This window comes from Hippocampus comes, unplaced genomic scaffold (assembly GCF_001891065.2).
Source record: "Hippocampus comes isolate QL1 unplaced genomic scaffold, H_comes_QL1_v1.1 scaffold174, whole genome shotgun sequence".
Lineage (NCBI taxonomy): Eukaryota > Metazoa > Chordata > Actinopteri > Syngnathiformes > Syngnathidae > Hippocampus > Hippocampus comes.
Genome location: NW_017805983.1, coordinates 4912673 through 4933825, shown reverse-complemented (window position 1 = coordinate 4933825; position 21153 = coordinate 4912673). Strand labels below are relative to the sequence as shown.

At 41.6% G+C, this 21153-nt stretch overlaps 2 protein-coding genes across 4 annotated transcripts in view; both read left to right on the top strand.

Annotated features, from left to right (window-relative positions):
- Window positions 1–9805, top strand: part of LOC109528691 (acylamino-acid-releasing enzyme-like) — an 11352-nt gene extending 1547 nt beyond the window's left edge. The window contains exons 5-23 of the mRNA XM_019891605.1: window positions 1623–1698; window positions 1822–1913; window positions 2526–2600; window positions 2688–2825; window positions 3062–3153; window positions 3282–3322; window positions 3479–3600; window positions 3740–3800; window positions 3882–3979; window positions 4108–4159; window positions 4847–4935; window positions 7060–7198; window positions 7588–7671; window positions 7913–7993; window positions 8434–8522; window positions 8701–8891; window positions 9058–9160; window positions 9247–9353; window positions 9437–9805. Coding sequence (XP_019747164.1) covers window positions 1623–1698; window positions 1822–1913; window positions 2526–2600; window positions 2688–2825; window positions 3062–3153; window positions 3282–3322; window positions 3479–3600; window positions 3740–3800; window positions 3882–3979; window positions 4108–4159; window positions 4847–4935; window positions 7060–7198; window positions 7588–7671; window positions 7913–7993; window positions 8434–8522; window positions 8701–8891; window positions 9058–9160; window positions 9247–9353; window positions 9437–9554 — 1848 coding nt within the window. The 3' untranslated portion in view covers window positions 9555–9805. The remainder of the gene's footprint in view (window positions 1–1622; window positions 1699–1821; window positions 1914–2525; window positions 2601–2687; window positions 2826–3061; window positions 3154–3281; window positions 3323–3478; window positions 3601–3739; window positions 3801–3881; window positions 3980–4107; window positions 4160–4846; window positions 4936–7059; window positions 7199–7587; window positions 7672–7912; window positions 7994–8433; window positions 8523–8700; window positions 8892–9057; window positions 9161–9246; window positions 9354–9436) is intronic.
- Window positions 9806–11284: 1479 nt separating this feature from the next.
- Window positions 11285–21153, top strand: part of LOC109528704 (ERC protein 2-like) — a 139626-nt gene continuing 129757 nt past the window's right edge. For all 3 annotated transcript variants that reach the window (XM_019891631.1, XM_019891630.1, XM_019891629.1), the window contains exons 1-3: window positions 11285–11512; window positions 13549–14672; window positions 17684–18406. In XM_019891631.1, coding sequence (XP_019747190.1) covers window positions 13821–14672; window positions 17684–18406 — 1575 coding nt within the window. In that variant the 5' untranslated portion in view covers window positions 11285–11512; window positions 13549–13820. The remainder of the gene's footprint in view (window positions 11513–13548; window positions 14673–17683; window positions 18407–21153) is intronic.

Sequence of the window (21153 nt, the reverse complement as noted above, 5' to 3'; positions counted from 1 at the left end):
AGCGGGATTATGAAATTTTTGACGAAAGATCAGGAGTCTTCAATCCTAGAAATTGACTCAAATGTCAAGAATAAATTCCGATTGGACTGGCTTGACAGAAAAGTCACTGTAAAGGTTAAAATTGGGTCCAAGTTCGACGAAGTTACAGAAGTTCTTGGACAATTTTTGAAGAAACCAGACGTAGCAGGCAAAGCTTATTGTGTGTATTGTAGTAACTTAATTAACTATGGCTCCCGTGGATGCGTGGCACTGACAGATCATGCAACAAAAGTGAAAAAACATGCCGACAAAATCGCCATTCGACGGAGCAATTATTCTTTGGGATCGGCATTTTTCAAACAAACTTAGTCAGCGGATACAACTAAAGACGTTACTGTATGAGGTAAGAATTAACAGCTTTTTATCACATTTACACAACACTTTATGAATACAAGTCATGAACAAATCTTAAATATGGCAGGGAATGTGTTTACTTTTTTAGTTTTGATTTTGAGCAGCAAATATGGAGTTACATATGCTCACCAGGAATGCATAAGCAAAATTACACAACTTTTCACTTGAAAGAATAGTGGCGATCTTGGGATTTTTTTCTGTTCAATTTTCAAATAGTGTGTAAATTCAATACACTTTATCTTCAGCATGTTTAGTGCCACTTTTATAAGTAACCACGCCCCCGGCCAGGCCATGCCCCGGCCAGGCCACGCCCCTTCCGCTTTTTTCATCACTCGCCATTGCCATCTATGCAATGAAATGGACCAATCAGGAATAATAAATACACCCTAAAATGTAAACATAATTTTTAAGTTTTAAAGTTCCACATACAGCATTAACATCATTGCTACTTGCAAATGTGACTGATCAAGAAATGACACGATTGATTGCTGCTTTTGTCTGGTGGCTGCCATCTAGTTATTAGCGACTAAACTGTGAAAGGTTACTTGGGCAGGCTGTGCAAACGCTGCTCGCATTTTCATGCTTTCCACTTGTTCACCTGGGTGCGACTGGTTCTCATGATTCGACAGGTTTCTTGTATTGACGACAACCGTGCACAACAGCTTCCTCCTCCACGTCACTCTGGAGATACCGCCAGGGGAGGACCTTTCCTTGTCAAAATAGCTTCATCTTCAGAAGTCATGGCTGGCCATCAGCTGCTCATTTAGCTGAACCTTTGGTCAAATTGTTACCATTACTTTCTGTTTACTGCTACTTCTTTCATTTTTTGCCGGATTCTGCTTATTTCAACTTGCAAACTGATTGGCTAGAGTCAAGCACATTTCCGCAATGTCTGATAGACTAAATTTGCTCACAGGTCTGTCTTTGTGCGGCCTTGTCCCAAATGGTACTGGTCCGCTGATGGGTGATTGGAGACCATTGCTCTAAAGCAGTGGCCCTCAAACTTTTTAGTACTACCTAAAAAATACATAGCTCTCCAAGGATCACAATAATGACCAACACTGAATACAATGGCGTAGTAGGTCTACGTTTTCAACAAAAATGAGACAGATTTTATTCCTGAAAAGCACATAGATTATTGTAAACCACTTGTTTTACACTGGTCTTTGTAACTGAGTTTCTATTTCATCGAGTTTCTACTTAGCTTCTACAATGAATTCATTCTCCAGATCTGGAATAAAAACATCAAGATGAAAAGCATCAATCTCACAGCTTTAAAGAAGCATGGGAAAGTTTATGAAGATGGTAAGTTACCCCAAAAATCTGATTCACAAGCTCAACACACATTCATGATGAAAAAAGAGCTCTAATGACACCAATATGGAATTAAGAGTCACAGAATAACATTGATGTGGTTTGTGTCCTCAGACATCTTTGGTTGCTTGGTCTGGTCCCATTCTGAGACACACCTCCTGTATGTGGCTGAGAAAAAGAGACCCAAGGCCGAGTCTTTCTTCCAGGTCTGTTAAGAGCTGCTGGTTGGGTAGTAGATTCTCCCGAAAAGTAGAAAAGCACGATTATAACTCACACAGCCTGTAATTACCTATAAAATGAAAAGGTCTGTTGCTTCTTTACACAATTAGGCATTTTCTTTGTATGTGTTCATTGATGATTTATTGCTTTTTCTTCAACTTAATCTGCAATCGGTTTGGCGATCAGTCTATTGTGTACCACAACTCTTGCCCAAAATCAGATGGGATAAGCTCCAGCTTGTAATGGGAAAACGAAGCTTCACGATGCACTTGTGATATTTTTTTTACTCCTCTACATGGTGCTCTTGATTTAAAGACAAAGGCTAGTTTCCACTGCATCTTGAAATCAAGAGTGCCAAATAGAGGAGTCATAAATTATTCCAAGTGCTACATGGAGCTTCATTTGTCCATTACAAGCTCCATCTTAATTGTAACCCTCATTAAGACATGAGGTTTAGAAAGTAAATGGATGATTGCTTAATATAAATTTATAGTGTGCAAGACTATGGGTGATTCACATCTTTATAAAAACTCGCAATCAATATTGCACATTGTGGTAAATTCCGGTAAATAATTCTGTGTTTCACTTTCTGATTGTAGACTGAGTCTTCACCGTTGTCCTCTTCTGTGGATGAGGAAGAGACTTTGAGATCGGAGAAAAAAGATGCTGTCAAAGTAGATCCATTTCACAGTCATGCATTTTTTTTTCGTCAGTGTTATGTGGCTCATGGCAATGTTGTTTTTGCTTCGGTTAACCTGAAGGGAGAGCAGTTTGTCTTCTATGAGGACTGGGGAGAAGCGCTGGTTCAAAAGAGCAGTCCAGTGCTGTGTGTTGTGGACATCGAGGGGAACAATGTTTCTGTGTTGGAAGGAGTGCCTGAGAACATCTCACCAGGACAGGTTGGTGCACAGTGTACAGTACATGTTTCCTTTCATTTCCAACTACTGAGTAAAACATTAGCGTGGCTTAATTACCAGAAGTTCGGTAACAACATGCAACATATTGCAGGTGTTCGTTTATGAAATTACATCGTATCGACAAGGAACTTAGCTTATTTGAGTGCCAGTTAATAGGAAATCAGTCCATTTCGTGTTTGAACAACCAGAGTGCTCGCGGCCTCTCTTGGTCTGTGCAGGCATTTTGGGCTCCAGGTGACACTGGTGTGGTGTTTGCTGGATGGTGTCACGAACCTTTCAGACTTGGACTCAGGTCCTGTCCCAACAGGAGGTGATTTGATCTTAATTTTGATCAGCACAGTCTCTGTGTTAACCCCACATGCTAACTCTGTTCAAAATACAATCCTCATTGAGTTCGTCTACACTCACCACTGTTCATGTTTCTGCTTTTTGGGTCAGCTCATCTTTGTACTATGTGGATCTCACTGGAGGGAAATGTGGTAAGTGCAACCAGCTAAGCTACAGAGCTTCTACTCATTCTAGTATGCAACTCTGGAAATGTAATCAAGACTGTGCAAATGGATGTGGTTACTTTTTGTATTTTAACTTACCGGTAGATTGCTCACTCATCTTATTGCATGTTTTGTGCCTCTCAGAGAAATTGCTATCTGGAAACAGTGCAGTGTCCTCCCCCAGGCTGAGCCCAGACCAGTGCCGGATTGTCTACCTGGAATGTACTTGCTATGGACCACACATGCAGTGTAGCCGACTGTGTATGGTAAAGCTCATTATACATTATGATTATTATTATTAGTCGTATTTTCTTTGTTGCATTGTTTGGAATGTTTTTTGGGGGGGTTGTGGATAGAGTACAGTGTACTTTGTAATGTTGAAGCACGTATTCCTTTCTTTTGTAGTATGATTGGTATACTAAGAAGACCTCAGTGGTGGTGGATGTGGTGAGGAGACCAGGAGAAGGTAAGTAACATTTGTCACACTTTTTGTTGTACATTTTGCTCATAAAATTTGTCTTGAGGCTTTGTGTTTGTGATTGTACAGATGGCTTCACTGGCATCTATTGCAGTCATTTGCCGTCTAAATGCTGGTCAGCTGATAGTCAGCGAATTATTGTTGCCTGTCCTCAACGCAGCCGCAAGGTCTTTCTCATTTCCTAAGACTAATTTTATTTTTTTAAAGAAAACTCGACAGTCGGTTTTGTTTGTTTGTTTTTTTCACTTACATGTTGAATGTCCTTGAGTAAAGGTTGTTCTTGTCTGTGTTGAAGGAGTTGCTGATGGTGGATATAAATACAGGGAGTGTCACCTCTCTGACTTCAAGTGAGTCAATGCTTACTTAAAGCTCATTAAGTTACTGGTACATGAATGAATGGGCTCATTTTTATCTGTCTGCACGTTTAATTAAGATTAATTCTGGAATATGTTATGCACATAGAGTACATTGTTAAAGACGTCTTGAAAACCTGATACGGCCGCTTACCCATTATGTATTTTTTGTGCACAATAGTGTGCAGAAAAGTCTAACACAGGCTCTGTCTAATGATCAGGCTTGTCTGCATTGTAAATCATTTAAAATCTGTCCAGCGGGTGGCAGCGTGTGTTAAGGGATCAGCCAGGATCTTGCTGCAGAACAAGTAGAAGTAGAGTAGGAGTGATGCATGGGCCGAGTTGTGGAGTAGCCTAGAGTCGGGTGGAGTAGCGTGTAGCAAGTAGAGAGTGCACTTGAACCAGTACTAAGCCGAACTGTAAAACCAGTTTAGTTTGATTTAACTATGGTCCAGCACAAAAAGAAAGTCAGACCAATGGAGCAGTGTACTGATTTCTTTTCCATGCATCCCGGGTTGTTGGGAACTTAAGGAGTCCAGAGAAGCAAACCAAAACAGACGGGTTGTTTGAGTGCTCGCTTATGTTTTGGGGCTAAGATGACGCACCGGGAAATCCAACAGTCCAAAATGTCTTTCAATCAACAAGTCTATTTCTAGTCAAATGATTTCATGTCTTCTGTAGAGTCTGGCATGGGTGCTTGGAATCTGCTGACTGTCGAGCGAGATCTGATAGTGGCAAGCTGCTCTTCTCCAAGCTGCCCTCCAAGTCTGGTATTCATTTCTTGATTCAAGTATTACATAGCACGACTGGATTTTTCTCTTCCATTATGAGATCTTGTTGAAGACGTAGACCAACCTCAATCCTCAATCGTCAGTCACAGGTGACTTTCTTTGAACGAGTACCCTATTTGTAGGTATTGTCTTGTTGAGAGAAACCAAGACAACTAAAGTCTTTTTTTCAGCTACAATTGATGGAGAAACACAATTTAGAGATCTGTGATGGAGTGACTACCCAAGCAGTGGGGTGCGGCCCCTCTTATATTTTTTTTTCTTCTTGGAATGGGTTAAAGCCTGACATACAGGAAAATTACAACCTAGCACAGCAACGAACTTGCATAGCAACAGTTAAAGATAGCGAGATGAAGTCTGACGCACAACCTTGCACAGCAACCGACCAGCAAGTTAACACTGTTAAATGTCAAATTTCCACTGCAGTATGTTACTCGTTCCCATCATTTTTCGCAACGCTGTTTTTGTGTGATCACGTTACACAGGTCTGTTTTGCACTCCTCTCAGAAAAAAAAATAGCTCTGGCCTGTTAAAAATGTGTTTTCCATGTTTATTTTTAGTTATGATGTTCAGTGGGCTCTCCTCTTTTGCCTCGTTTTCAATTAGATTTTCATGCAGTGTTTTGATGTTTCTCTCACTTTTTAGATGCCCAAAATGTGTTGACAGCTAGCTGGAATATTTTTATCGACCTTTCACAAATAATTTTGAGGGTTGTAGGGTATGTGCAGACGACGTTACATGCAATTTGTACGTGAACGAAGAACATGATAAGTTGACAAAATATGTATCACCTAACCTTGAATGGGGGAGACAAAGGAAAGCTGTCAACCAGGATAAGTCTGCCAGCGATGATGTGTGTGCGTCTAATTCATTTTTAATGTCAGTAATTAATTCACTACTGTATAATTATAATGGGGCGGCACGGTGAACTATTGGTTAGCACGTCGGCTTTATAGTGCAGAGGTGCAGGGATCGATTCCGGCTCCGGCCTTCCTGTGTGGAGTTTGAATGTTCTCCTCGTGCCTGCGTGGGTTTTCTCCGGGTACTTCGGTTTCCTCCCACATTCCAAAAACATACGTGGCAGGCTATTGGAACACTCTAAAATTGTCCCTAGATGTGATTGTGAGCGCGAATGGTTGTTTGTCTCTGTGTGTCTTGCGATTGGCTTGCAACCAGTCCAGGATGTACCCCGCCTACTGCCCGAAGACGGCTGGGATAGGCTCCAGCACACCTGCGACCCTCATGAGGATAAACAGATTACAAAATGGATGTGTGGTTGGATAAGTATAGTTACAGAACACTTTCTTGTGGTGCTTCATCTTCATAATTTGGTCCACACTAATAAGTAAACTGTGAGTCCTCAAGGTCTCCGCTTAATTCTTTTTCTTAAAAACTGATCACAGGCCATTCCATTGTTTTGAATCCAAAACAAGATGACATTTTCGCCCACTTTTTGAAGCCTTTAAATTTTAAACACCCAATTGTTCCTTTATTACAGTTCTTTCTGGTGACATTGGTCCTGCTGGGGAAAAAAAAGATTTTCAATTTGTTGTCACATACTTGCTATTTGATAATGAAAGATGGGTGTGCGTGCGTGTGTGTGTGTGTGTGTGTGTGTGTGTGTGTGTGTTTGCAAACGGGCCTGGCTTAGCTGACAGGTGACAAGGGTGCTGGTGAAAGGGGATTTTGTAATACCCACAGTGGGCAATATATATATATATATATATATATATATATATATGTATATAATGTTTGTTTTTTTTCATTCCCCTTCCAAACTTCTTCAACCTTTAAATTGTATCACGCTAAGAGGACAACACATTTTAAAGAATGTTTTGACCAAAGTTTGTGTTTTTATTAAAGTGAGAGGTCCCACTAACAGCCAATGACACTCATAGCAGTCAACAATGATGTCATGAATGTTGTTTTACTCAGATGTCTTGTTTTGCAGCACAATAGCCACAAATATTCCAACTGCTAATCAGTAATTGCCTTTTTGGACAAATATGCAAGTTTTCTAGTTATTGTTCCAGTTTATGCAATTGTAGGTTAAAAAGGAAAATGGGCAGTCCTCCCATTGCAACGTGTCTTGTGTCTCACATCCAGAGAGTGGGTTTCCTTCCGACCAGGGATTCTGAAGAAGAAGTGGTTTGGATTACACTGGAGGAATCTCAGACAATGCTGGAAATTGATTGGCAGATCTTGACATTCACCCCTCCCTCAGAGCAAGACAACAGCCAATACCGTAGGAGTAAAATTCTGCTTTAGCTTTTTTCATTTTCAATTGTACATATTGAGTCTATTCTGTCTTAAGGTAAGATCTTCGAATGCTGTAAATATAAATTGTACACTGACAAGTTCTTTAATAACTTTTGATGGCTTTATGTTAACTTGTGCTTGTTATAGATGTTTTTTTTTTGTCTTTCTGTTGTTTAATTCGAGAAAAGAGAAAAATTAAAATGCTTTCAAGTAACATTTTCATGAACTGGTAGTTAACCGGCAGATGTTTTTGTTCATGTGAAGGCAAAAATCTATCCAGGCAAGCACCAATATTTGTGAGAATATTTGTTGTCTTGCTAATTGTCTGCACTTGGCGCTATTTGAATGGGCATCATTCCTTTTTCTGTTTTCCAGCCGGCCTTGACTTTGAAGCTTTACTGATCAAACCAAAGGATGTGAAAGATGGTGTCAAGCTGCCTCTCATTGTGATGCCTCATGGTTGGTGCTTATACTGATTTAAGTCTGCATTACTGGTCTCCTAGTGTATTGTCTTAGGACACAGAGCTTTGATGGTGACTTATTCTTAAATTGATCCCCTTCTTGCACATTAATTACTGTAATTATCCATCTCATTTGCAGAAGGCCAATAAGCTCGTTTCTTACTAGTGGGATTGTTTTACTTTGACTAATGCATGAACATGAAATACTGAACTGTATTTCAAATTATTTCTTGCAATAGGGGGTCCACACTCAGTGATTGTTGCGGACTGGCTTCTGTCCCCCGCTGTGCAATGCAGGCTTGGCTTTGCTATTTTATTAGGTAAGTTCAAATCCCAAAATGAAACCTGAGAATGAATGTTCCACCTTATCATATGTGCCAATGCTAGGAAATCAGGGATCTCAAATCCACAACCCGGTTTGCTGTGTTTTATTTTTTTCCGTATTGCACACATTTTCGGACTGCACACGAATCATGTAATCCACACACTTCTGTAGTCCTTTCAAAGTTGTCAGCTCCAACTTCAAACAGTGCTTAATGCGACAATGGTCGCTCAACAAGTGTATTCTTTGGGATTTGGTTTCCCTCGCTAAAATGTCGAAAGAGTCCTCATGTAATATACAAAGTAGGAATGTAATTGTGTATCAAACTGCAAAAGTTGCAATGAGTGCAAAACTCTTTCTGCTCAATTGAAATTCACATTGCATATTTGCATCTCCATATCTTTTTTGTTTGTTTGTTTTTGTTTTGCTTGTTTCCAGTGAACTATCGTGGATCGATTGGATTTGGCCAGGACAATATCCTTTCATTGCCCGGCAATGTTGGCACACAGGACGTCAAAGATGTTCAAGTAAAATGAATAATCCTCCTTGCTTTCAAGTAACTCACATGGCAATGGTTATTTTGTTTTACCTCTGTGCAGATTATGTTTCTTCAGTAGTGTTTTATTTGTGTAATCACAATTGAGAAACAATTCATTTCCTACTATGGTAACTTGCATGTTGTTTTCATGTTTTTTTCACCAACAGTTTGCCGTTGAAAGTGTTCTGAAAGCTGAGGAGTTTGACAGGCAGAAGCTGGCAGTTACCGGAGGTTCCCACGGTGGCTTCTTAGCCTGTCATCTCATCGGCCAATACCCCGGTTTCTACAAGGCTTGCGTGGCTCTCAACCCTGTCGTGAATTTGGCCTCTATGGTTTGCACCACAGACATCCCGGACTGGTATAGTCTGATATGTTTGTCTTGTTTTATATAACTGCCACCAATGTGCATCAAAGCATCTTTTTCACTGTTTTAGCAATTCATCTATACACCCTGGGTAAAAAGAAAAAACAAAATAAGTCCCATCGTTTACATTCATTGTCGTCGTGGTGTCCGATTCTTTCAGGTGTGTATTTGAGGCTGGCTTTGACTACAGTGCAGATAGCATACATGAACCTGCTGTTTGGGAGCAAATGTTGAGCAAGTCTCCAGTCCAACTTGTGGCACAGGTATGAGAAGTGATTGTGTGTCAATTAATCATAAGCTTGTGGCTGTTAACTGGTGTTCATCCAGCTGTGAATTCACATGAATATAGGTACAGACGCCGGTTTTACTCGTACTAGGAGAAGATGATAAGCGCGTGCCCCACAAACAAGGAATTGAATATTACAGAGCTTTGAAAGCAAAGCAGGTGCTTGTCCGGTAAGCTGCTTTTATGACCTATCTCTTGTGGTTTCTGTCATATGAATTGCTCATTCTCTGATGCTCTGATTTTTGATGCGTAGTTTGCTGACATACCCGGGGAACAACCACTCGCTGTCCAGTGTGGATGCTGAGTCTGATAGCTTCATGAACAGCATTCTGTGGATAATACAACACTTGAGTGTGAGTGATGGGGCTTGAATGAAAAGAGGATAGTGTGTTAACTCCAGCAATAGAATATTAACAAAGGTTCTTTCCTGTTTTTGGGGTGTTGTGAAGCCAAACCAAATAAGTGGTCTGAGTCCAGAACACACTTTGTGTTAGTTTAATTCTGTCTTTATCGACGGTGATTACTATCTTCTACAATGTGTATGATTCTTAATGTGTATGATTCTTTTCTTAAATGTTCTAAACTCTTCTAAAACTTGAATAAAGTCCGTTTTAAATTAGTATCCATGCTTTTGTCATTCCTCGATAATGCATTCATAATGTCTTACGGTTGTATTTCGTGATGTGGAGTGAAACTGCAGTTTAGTTCCTCGTAAGTCTGTTTAGACTTGAGTGCAAAGCTGAAGCATGAACCACTTGAAAAGTGATAGGAAGAGATGGTATTCACAAGGAAGATGATCTGTTCCTGTTGTTAAAGTACCTTCACAAAATTGTGTATTTCCAAATATAGACAATAATGTGTTCGAAAAGATTAGCGTGATAATTTGAAGTCAAATAATGAGTCCATATATGTTCTTCACATCAACAGTTGTCATCATGATCTTTGAGTTGTCACAAAATCAATGAGAATTATTTTTATATTGAATCAAATGTGCATGTACACATTTGATTCAATATAAAAATGGATAATGTATTTGCAAGTTTTTCTTCAGCCTTGCCCCCCCAAGGATAAAAGTCTTGCTCTGCTCTGGTCAGAGGTTTTCTTGACACACGAATGAGAAAAACAAATACCTGTAAAATGAAAAGGAAGTCTAAATTTACTGGATGATAAAAAAAAAAGTAATCAGAAGCTATAGCAAGAAGACAGTTATGTTTTTGGTGTAAAAAAAAAATGCCCTCTCTGTGAAACAATTATACATTAATAATTAAAGATGTCTCACAATACTGCCAGTGTTTGCATTTTTAAATCATAATTTCTACTAGCAAATCACAATCCTAGCACTGGCGGGCTATTGGTGTGGTCCTCATGGGCTGGTGACCCCTGATTTAGAGGGTTCCATTAACCTGCCATACATGTTTTTGGAATAGGGAAGGAAACCGGAGTACCCGGAAAAAAACCACACAGGCACGGGGAGAGCATGCAAACTCCACACAGGGAGCCCGGGGCCTAGAATTGAACCCCAAACTTCTGCACTGTGAGGGGGACGTCCCCACTAAGGATGTCCACCATGTCAAATTATGAAGTACAGCTCTAAAAATAATAGCCTGACCTTCATTAAGATGATCAGAGCCTGAAAATTAAAATCATTAAGTATTAAAAATAACAGATTCTAATATTATTAAATGTAATTTGAACAGATGTTATTTCAGACGTGTATCAATTTGGTAGCCCTTCACACAATCAGTACACGTGAAGAAGCTCTCACTCTCAAAAAGGTTGGTGACCCCTGCTCTAAATTGTCCCTTGGTGTGATTGTGAGTGCTGATGGGTGTTCGTCTGTGTGTGCCTTGCGATTGGCTGGTCTGTACCCGGCCTACTGCCCGAAGACAGCTGGAATAGGCTCCACCATGCCCGCGACCATTGTGAAGGTAAGCGGATTAGAAAATAGATAGATGGACATCCTTAGCCCAGGTCAAGATTGACCTGCAAACATTAAGTGTGAATGGAAAACGAACATCAAGTTTTATGATCACTTGTCGCCCATGTCCGAAAGCTATGATGATTATGATGCTGCTGTTGCTGGTGATGATGATGATGATGCTGATGATGAAACGGTCCAATCCTAGCCTACAAGTCCATGGAGCTGGGGCAGCAGTCCTGTCGCGCACGCGCCAACAGTTGGGAGCGCGAGCGAGCCCACGCGGACACCACGAATGCTGGCAGGCAGCAGAGGTCACGCACGAAAAGAGGCACAGTTGAAGAGATGACACCGTGATGGAGTAGCCCACTCCGGACAGGTGGAGGAGCCAGCCACCGGTTGAGGAGAGAGGTGCGTACGTGGACGCCGGTGAAGGGGGGTTCCGTGTTTCCTCGCTGTCAACTATGTGCATGACAACTATGTGGATTGAGATTAATTATTATATAAGGCATCGGACTCGTGTAGCATGTAGCCGTGCGCATAGGAGCAAGAAACTAATCCGCTCATGCAGTTGTAGTAGAGCTGCGCGGTGGCGGCGGCGTCTGCAGGAGGAGGCGCAGCAAGCAACCTTTTACACTCGCATGCCATAAAAATAGTGGATGGCGAGTTGAAATGTTTTACTAAAGTGCCAGGGCGTCTGTTAGTGACGTCACTCGACAAAGCAACGAGTTTTGTTCCAGGCAACAGTTGGCCGTCACGACAATTTGGGAAACAAGGGAAATACATGGAGGTACTTGCAGTTGATACATTGTTACAATTGATTTTGCTCGGGTTTTTTTTTTTGCTCTTTGTTATCGCACTGTGCAACTTGTTATTGTGGCTGTCAGTGACCTTATGCCACGCCGGTTTCAAACTTCCAAACCAGTCACATGTCCACTTAAATGCAATGCTGCACTGTTGAAGCAACATTTTTGGTGATTCCAAAAGATGAATTCATTGTGTGCAACGAGGACGGATGAGAGATTGACGGCTGTGTGATGATTGACACGCAGATTAACCAATCACTCAATTGGATGTTGTGCAGTGACCACGACCGTCCAATCCTCTTGGATTAGAGGAGGGATAATGTTTTGGATTTGCCCATGCTTTACAGGTCATTCCAATATCTGGCCCATCACAAATAGATGTTTTTTGACTCTCCATGGCTGGCACAGTGATGGAGGAAATCTGCTTTTACAGTTTTGAGTTTAGGGGTTTGAATCTGTCCTCTGTCTTCTTGTGGATTTCCTCTGCATGGGTATTCCTGTTTCCTCCCACATTCCAAAACGTTTCTTAGATTAATTGAAGACTCTAACTTGTCTTTAGGTGAGAATGTGAGTGTAAATGCTTGTTTGTCTGTATTTGCCCTGCAAGCGATTGGCGCTCAGTTGGCATGGGCAGATCTTAGCGTCTGACGGTATGATAGCCGTGACCAAAAATATTGCGGTATCATGGACGGTATGAAAATAAAAACTCTAAAATGACCTTTTCTGACGTAACTGGGGCTAAAAAAAAGTAGAACTTCAAACAGGCAGCTAAATTACTCAACTCTGCAAGCGAAAGAAAAGAAGTGCTTTCGACCAATTACAGCTGCTATTCGTGGTTACTGAAAACTTGACTTTTTAAAGTTTAAACTGCAAAACAGATTTTACGCCTGTGTTGCACTGTGTTGCAGGCGTATAATGACAAATGTGTGAATAAGTTTCAAATCTATAAATGAATGGCTAATATCTTTTCAAGGTGGTTTCTTTATTGTAAGATAAATATGTCAATCAAGTCCTAAATTTAGTTCCATTTTGTTCATTTTTACTAAATTGTAAAAATGCAAAACGGTACCAGAGTGCATAATCTGACATTCAAATTTGTGAGCTACACCTATGAAACAAATGCCTAGAACTAGTACCGGTAATAAACAATTCAACAACCTTCATCACACCACAAATATGAAAACAAAAAGTCATTTTCAGTTGAATTAATTAAGATTCAGCATTGAGCTATATTTTCCATACATCCATCCATTTTTTCATCCATTTATCCTCACAAGGGTCGTGGGCGTGCTGGAGCCTATCCCAGCTGTTTTGGGGCAGTAGGCCGGGCACACCCTAAACCGGTTGCCAGCCAATCGCAGGGCACACAGAAACGAACAACCATCCATGCTCACACTCACACTGAGGGACAATTTAGAGTGTTCAATCAGCCTGCCATGCATGTTTTGGGAATTTGGGAGGAAACCGGAGTAAACCCACGCAAGCACAAGGAGAACATACAAACTCCACACAGGAAGGCCGGAGCCGGAGTCAAACCCCAAACCTCTGCATTGTGAGGCAGATGTGCTAACCAGTTGCCCACTGTACCTTAACGCCAATCTATCTTTTATTTTGACTGATTTTTCTTTTTCTGTTGTCAAGGATCCATGATGTCCGGTTCTGTACCTGAAACCAATTCATGTTGGGTTGCTGTATTTGGGAGCCGTGTTGCCTGTTGCCCATGGCAACCTCTTTCAGTTATTAGGACAAAACACTGTAAGTCTCACCCTCAAGCCCCATCAAATCCACGATGGGCAGGTGAAAACTGAGAGGCCAGAAGTTGGCCATCTAAACCCACAAAGTGAGTCCATAAAGGGATATAAAACCATTGTCCTTAAGTTTGTCCTAAAAATGCCAAATGTAGCCATATAAAAATGCCTCTGAATGTTCGAGCCAAGCCGGCACAATGCAAGCTGTCTGCTGTCTCAAAGAGCAGCGGGCGCGCAGATGGCACTGCATCTAATTCACGCTTTTCAAGGTCTGCAAAACAGGCCAAAGGTAAACAGACTAAGACCAGTTCAACTCCAGGCTGCCGCTCAGGACTGGAACCTGGCTCGGTCTCCACACCCATTTCAAAAGTACCTGGAGGTCAAGAATCAATGTCAAGGCTCGGTCCAAAGAAACCTGGAGGAGCAACACATACAAAGGAGACCTGTGGCTCCGCAACAGCCCCGGGGGGAAAAACGATGTCAATGGAAAACATCCAGTCTTTCAATGCAGTTTACGGCACTTCAGGCATATACTCCTGCGAGCGGGATGCTTTGGAACCCTCTGGAAGTTATCCTAAAGGCACCATGACACTTGGAAGGAACACCAGCTGCTTCTCCCACAGTGGCCGTGGTGCTGGCGCGGGCAGCAGCCCAAATGTCAACTCCACTGACCCGAATCACCCATCCAACCACTACGGCAAAGGCCGAAACTTTCGCGCTGCAGGGACTTGCAGTCTACAGCGGCAGTCGGGGAGACGCTCACAGGCGCTGGACTCGAGCGATCACGAGGTGCCTTCTGCATCTGAACTCCAGGCTCAGCTGAGAGAGCTCCAGAGGGAAAATGACAGCCTAAGAAAAGAATTGGATGGAAACAAGGATGGAAAGACAGGCCACAGTATTAACAGTGCCCACCTTTGGAGTGTGGATGCCAAGAGAGACAAAGGCATCAGGCGGGAGGATGGAGCAAGGAGCTCTGCACTCAAGGACCATTACAAGGAAGATCAAGATAACGTTCAGGTAAGTCATAATCATTGTTTTCATCTCATATTTGACCTTTTTTTTTTTAAACAGTTTAAATGAATGAACCACCAGTGTTCATATCCACGGCAATGGTACTGCACTTTGCACCAAACGAGTCAACAGGGACGTCAACAGTGAGTCATGTTCACACAAGTAAATCTGTGTTCGTTTCTATTTGTGTGTCTCACGCAGACGTCAAACCTCTTCTCATACCTTCTGTGTAGCTGTCATTCAGGTTGCAAAGAAAAGCGACTTTCCACTTCACTTGGAAAGATGCTTTCAAGGCTTCGTGCTTGAGTTTCCATGGGAACTGGCCTTCATAGTGATGACCAGCGTCCAACACAGCTTAAAAGCTACTCCTGAAAGCATTCTTATATTGTGTAACTGAGTAAAAAAAACAAACAAAACAAAACAAACAAAAAAAAACGTTACTGTACATGAGTGGGATTTTCACATATTTGCACTTTACTGTTATATTTCTAGCAACTTTCATGTTTGCGCCACTGCATTTCCTAAATACTCTGATACATCTACCTTAACCTTCTTAAGGTTGGACTGATATGGACTTTTTTTTAGGCTGATTTATTTGGCAGAAAAAAGAAAAACCCTCTGATAACCAATTAATTGGAAAATTAATTAAAAAATTATACACAGTAATTTAAAAGGTTGAACATTTTACTGTTTTGCACGAATTTGTCACCAATTGTGGTCCTCGAGGCTCGCTACACTGCATGTTTTAGATTTATACCTCCTCCAACAGACCTGATTCAAATGATCAGGTTCGTTTTCAGGTTCCTCCAAAGCTTGCTTGAGCTGATCATTTGAATCAGCCCTACTCAGTGTTAAACTTTCCAAGAGAAGAATTTTTTACACAAAATTCTCTTCTGGTTGCCCCACTCACAGTTTGATGAGAAATTAAGAATATGGTAGACCACTGCTATTCGTGGGGGGGCGGGCGCTAGGGACTGAATCGGCCCGCGGATAGCGAAAATGCATTTGAGAGAAAAAAAAATGAACACACAAAAATTCTTCTAAAAATGCTGATAAACCTCTAATGTGTATTGTTCATAAAAATGTAGGAAAAGGGAAAAAACAAACACACAAAACCCCCCACCAAAACTCCAAACCAAACAAACAAACAAACAAACAAAGAATATATTTCAAAAAAAATTGTTTTAAATCTTGAAAAGAAATCTGCAAATTGTGACACTTTTCTGGAGTACCAGCGAAGAGCGAGCACTGGGAGATTAAGCACACTCAAAGGCCCGAAAGAAGATTCATCATCACATCTCAACTCCTCTTATTCTCTTATTTCAATATTTTAGCATACATTTTTTTTCATATTGTTTCCCCCATGTATTTAAAATCTTGAGTTCAACTAATCTATCCCCTTCCTTGCTCCAGAGTGGATGATTCATTTTCTGTATAATTTATCCTTTGAGTCACCTTGCAAAGTTGTCAACGTCCAAACTGTTTCATTTGCATACGGAATGTCACTTTCTCCCTTAGCTGTGCCAATTATTGCCAAACAGACTCCCACCTAACCATCTGCTATGTATGCGTGTACATAGTGTGTGGGTGTTTGGTTGGTGTGGGGTGGGGGGGGGGGGGGAGTGGAATTGTCCACACACACTGACTTGGTGTTCAGTTTTAGCATCTTGCGATGACCTGGAAGGGAGGGAGGAATGTCACCCACGCCTCCTTTCATCTCAGCTGTGTGTCCTTGGTGCCACCCACCTTTTTATTTTGACAATCTGTCAAAGACAATTCGACCTAGCTTCACTTGTGTCAGCTCTCTGAAGGCCCATTTGACACCTTCCATAATGTCAGTCCAGGGCTGGACTGGCACTAAAAATCAGTTCTGGCAATTCTGGTTCAGAACAGCGAGTACAGAAGCATCCTTGGGCATCTGTGTGTGCACATGCTTGTTCATCCACAAGGGCCAGTGCGTGCTTGTAACCAAAATTTAATTTACTAGACAAAGCCATTTTATATGCTTTTGCTTTGATTATAGTCTGCTTCTATCTCATGCGCTAATTTGCCCTGGCTAGCTAACAGCCAATCAGAACTGACAGTTTTGTATGGTGTGATTAATGGTCCATTTATTCAAATTGCATCTGAAAGATACAATGACCCCAAAATCAATTAATTCTTCCAAATTCTAAATTGCCTGGTGATCAATCCAGAGGGTCCTAAATCAACAGGGACAGAATTCAGCCCGTAGGCTCTTAAGCAGTGGTTGTTAACCTGGGTTCGATCGAAACCCAGGGGTTCGGTGAGTCGGTCTCAGGGGTTCGACGGAGCCTCTGCCATGGAAGGTATTAGTTATGACACGCCCTCCTGGCCATCGCTGGCTGCAGATGATCACATTACATTGCTTGTCGAATCAGTGTTGTGGGAAATTTAGTTCGCTTAGTAGTCAACGTGTGACTGCCGTGATAGACTGTCGTACAATTTTTTAAAAAAAGTATACTGTACTTATCTCTTGAAATTGTATTTACTTTTTTCTGTTTTTAATAAATGTGTGTTTTTTATATCTTGAATTTGTAAAAAATATATATATTTATTTTTCACTCATGAAGGGTTCAGTGAATGTGCATATTAACTGATTGGTTTTCGATACCTCTAAAAAGAACCACTGCTCTAAAGGAAATGGAATGATAGATGACAGATTTATTTGGTGATTACTTATCGTTTTTTGTTGCAAATTTTATCCCTCCATATTATGACATTTTTTATAATAACTGCTCTAGTTTCATCAACACAAGTAGCAATCTTCCACCACCACACGTTTACCACGTGTATTTCTGTCCCCCTCCAACACTCTACACTCATAATCTCCCAATGTTTCAAAGTGAAATGCCGCCCCCGTGAGGACAAAGTATTCAACAAGCAGGTTTCAACTTTCTTTGTGGCTTTCTTCATGTGCTTCTGATTCGTTGTACCCAATCAAACACTCGAACATGACAGAAGAAACTATTTTGTTTACCTTCTCCATTTTCTAACAGCTTCCACTGACAGTTGAGGAGCTCCAGGAGGAGCTGAGGGCCCACAGGGAGATGAACAGCCGCCTACAGCAACCCCATCAGCACGGGACCTCCGGTTCCTGTCGTGACATTAGCCTGGAGCAGGAGCACAGAGAAGGGCTCAGTCCTGGCCGCACTCCCCGAGAAAGTCCCAGCAATCTCCAAAGTTCTGGACCAAAGAACAGCCCAAGAGCGAGTCCCTCCAACACACTGAATCCAAGGCAGCAGGAAGCGGACGTCATCATCCACAGCTCTGGGTATGGCTCGGCCAGTCCGATAGCAGCACAGAGAGTCAGCCCAGCCGGCACGCTTCATCCCGGACCAAAACACAGCCCGAATCAAGCAGCGATCCCCAACCCCAATTTGGTTTGGCGTTGCAGCCCTTGCCAAGTGCCGGGCTGTGATGGCTTCTCCTCACCACCTCTGGATCCGTCACAAGAGAATTTTGTGCACCTGCAGTCGGAGCACGAGCGTCAGGCCAAGGAGCTGTTTCTGCTGAGAAAAACAATGGAAGAGATGGAGATGAGAATTGACTCTCAAAAGCAGACGCTGGGTGCCAGAGACGAGAGCATCCAGAGGCTCTTGGAGATGCTTCAGGGTCAAGGTCAAGGTCACGGGCAGTGGGGCCGGGGACAGAGAACGGGCATCTTAGCTATGGCCGCACAGGAGGCTGAAGGTCAACTCGAAAACATGCACGTAAAAGAGGTGAGTTTTGCTTCTTCTTCTCACATTTTGAATTTGTCCGAAAAGTCACGTAGATTAGGTCTTACCATCTTACGATATCTACCATATCTCGGAACGTTTGCTATTTCCCTCCGCATGATTACCTCTATAGCTTCATCATCAAAACCGGCAAGATTGCATGCAATTTGAGATGGATAGTGGAAGAAAAAGTCTACACATCCCTGTTCAAATGCCAATTTGTTGGGATGTAAAAAAAATAAATAGAAAAAGATAAATCAGTGCAAAAATGTTCCTTCGATGAGCAAGGATGCGCAATCTCAAGGAGTCAAAAATAAAACAACTGGTTCATGAAGCATCTTGAAGCTTCATTTTCCCATCATTAGTATGAAGACTTTTTGGATCGAGTCTATGTGCTACTATTACTATCTTTCTCCCCAAACATCACAGGAAATACCTGTATGGCATGTCTCTTACTTGTGTATGCATATGTTCTGCGTACCTCCTATAATTTCATTTTTGGGCACAGAAATCAGACCACCAGGGCCAGATTAGCAAATCCATGTTCTGAATGATGCTTTTTATGTGTCTGTGTGTTTATACTAGCCGTATGTTCTTGGAGCTGCCCACGCTCATGTGGAAGTTGGAAAAAAAAAATCTGATTTAGTTAAATGTGAGTCACGTGTTGCCCTTTAGTGGGCTACATTCATTGATTGAGAAATGCAAATGTGGCCTTGCACAGGTCTGTATGTTATTATCCAAGCAGGCCAGGTGGATTGGCAGCACACTGCTCTGGCCTCCTGCCTCCTGCTTTGGTTATTTTTAACTCCAAAATCTTCTTAGCTCTTAATTTCTCTACCTGTGTGTGTGCGTGCGTGCAGACTCCTACTATTGTGTGTAGCACATTGGTTTCAAAACTATCCGCAGCAAGTGATTGTGTGCGTCACTGTTCGTGAATAAGGGCGCACATCTGGACACTGTCGGCTTAGCAACTCTACCAAGGCCACGCCCACTCTGGACTTGGGCATGGAATATCCACCTGTGCTGGGTCTCTCTGGCGATTGCGGCTCCTTTAATGAAATGTTTTCTGTGCAAGTGTGTGTAATAGGTGAGTACTTGTTCACACACACATGCAAGCACATGCACACAAGATAGTATTCTATTTTTCAATTGTTTGGCAATTTGTCATGCATGTGCTTTAGGAGGTGGATGGCTTGGAAAAGGTGTGTCGATAAGTGGGGAAAGTGTTGTTTGAAGCTATATAAAAAGTAGTGCAGTATTGTCATTTTTGTGTGGATGTGATAGTATGTGTGTGTTCATACTTATGTTACACAAGCTGACAAGCATAAGGGCAACAAATGGTTTGCCTGCCAAGTGAATTTTTGTTATTGGAGTGTATCTAGTGACTGTTTGTGTTTATTTGGTTTTTGGCTTTGAATGACATGTTTATAACAAGGCTGCATGAATTCAGAGAATATTTTGATGTGACGTCCATTCTTAGAATGGCCTTGAGTTCTTCTTGAAAAATAAAAACAACGCATGTACACTCTATTTAAGGTAGTAACAATATGCACTCTGCAAAAAGCAAAGTAGCGGTGTTATCACAAGCTACCAGGTGGGGGAAATGATTGGTGTCATAAATTAATTCCTAAATTATTTTCCCCACATAATTACTCCACCCGAAACATACATTCCAAAGTACTTTTAAGCACAGTGTGATTGAAATAATAAGTGTGCAAATTCACTCGGTTTTGTCTGGTACTTTAGTTAGCACTTTCATCAGTTTTGTGGTCAGTGAAGAATTCCAAATGTCAAATGTCTGGGTTAACCGCTAATTAATCAAAAGATTTCTTTGCACGTGTTTAACTGTGAGGTAACCTTTTTCCTGTCAAGGCCTCTTGGCTATGTTGACTTGTCAGAGTGGTAATTTGGCCTCACACTTAGACTTTGATGGCTGTTACGGTAGTGCTGCACTGCTCTCACATATTTTGATTAGCTCCAGAGGAAGTTAGCACAACTGCCTTCCATTACCGTGGCCGTTATGCTCTTTTGAAATGACCCCTGCTCATCTCGCTTCAGCTAAGATACTAAATGCTTAACACGTGTTGACTTTTCTTGTACTCTGTTTCGAGGGGTGATGATTCCTTGTTGTTATTGTTGGAATGCAGTTCATTCCTTGTATTAGTGAATTTGCATTGGCCTATTTTGGTTTCTTTTTTTTCTTTTCTTTTTTTTGTGCACTTCATAATGGACAAACACTTATAGAATTGAGGGGACTGGTTAGTTTTAGGGGAACTTTCAAAGTAATTTTCGTGGTTAAAAATGCACAGAAAATTGTAATCTGCATAGTAATTCCACAAGACTTGGTAGCGTTCAGGATTTGGAGATCTTCACCAGATGTCAAGTGACTTGAACCATCAGTCTGTGTTTATGTCTGGATGGTATGTTCATGAGGGGTTTGTGTGGATAAAGTGTGCAGGCCATCATTCACCTGCTGGTGCCTGCTCTCAGGGGATGCTGCATGAAATAGTGCTTTTTGGGGAGGGGTTTTGCTCCCTTTTTGTCTTCACGTTAGTCAGCTGGCAGAATTTCTCAAATTGGTTCGATCTGCTTTGTTTGTAAAAGTTAACGCACACACCGCACGCACGCGCGCACACGCGCGCACACGCATGCGTGCGCACTCTCTCTCTCTCTCTCTCTCTCTCTATTTATATATATATCTATATATCTATATCTATCTATCTATCTATCTATCTATCTATATATATATA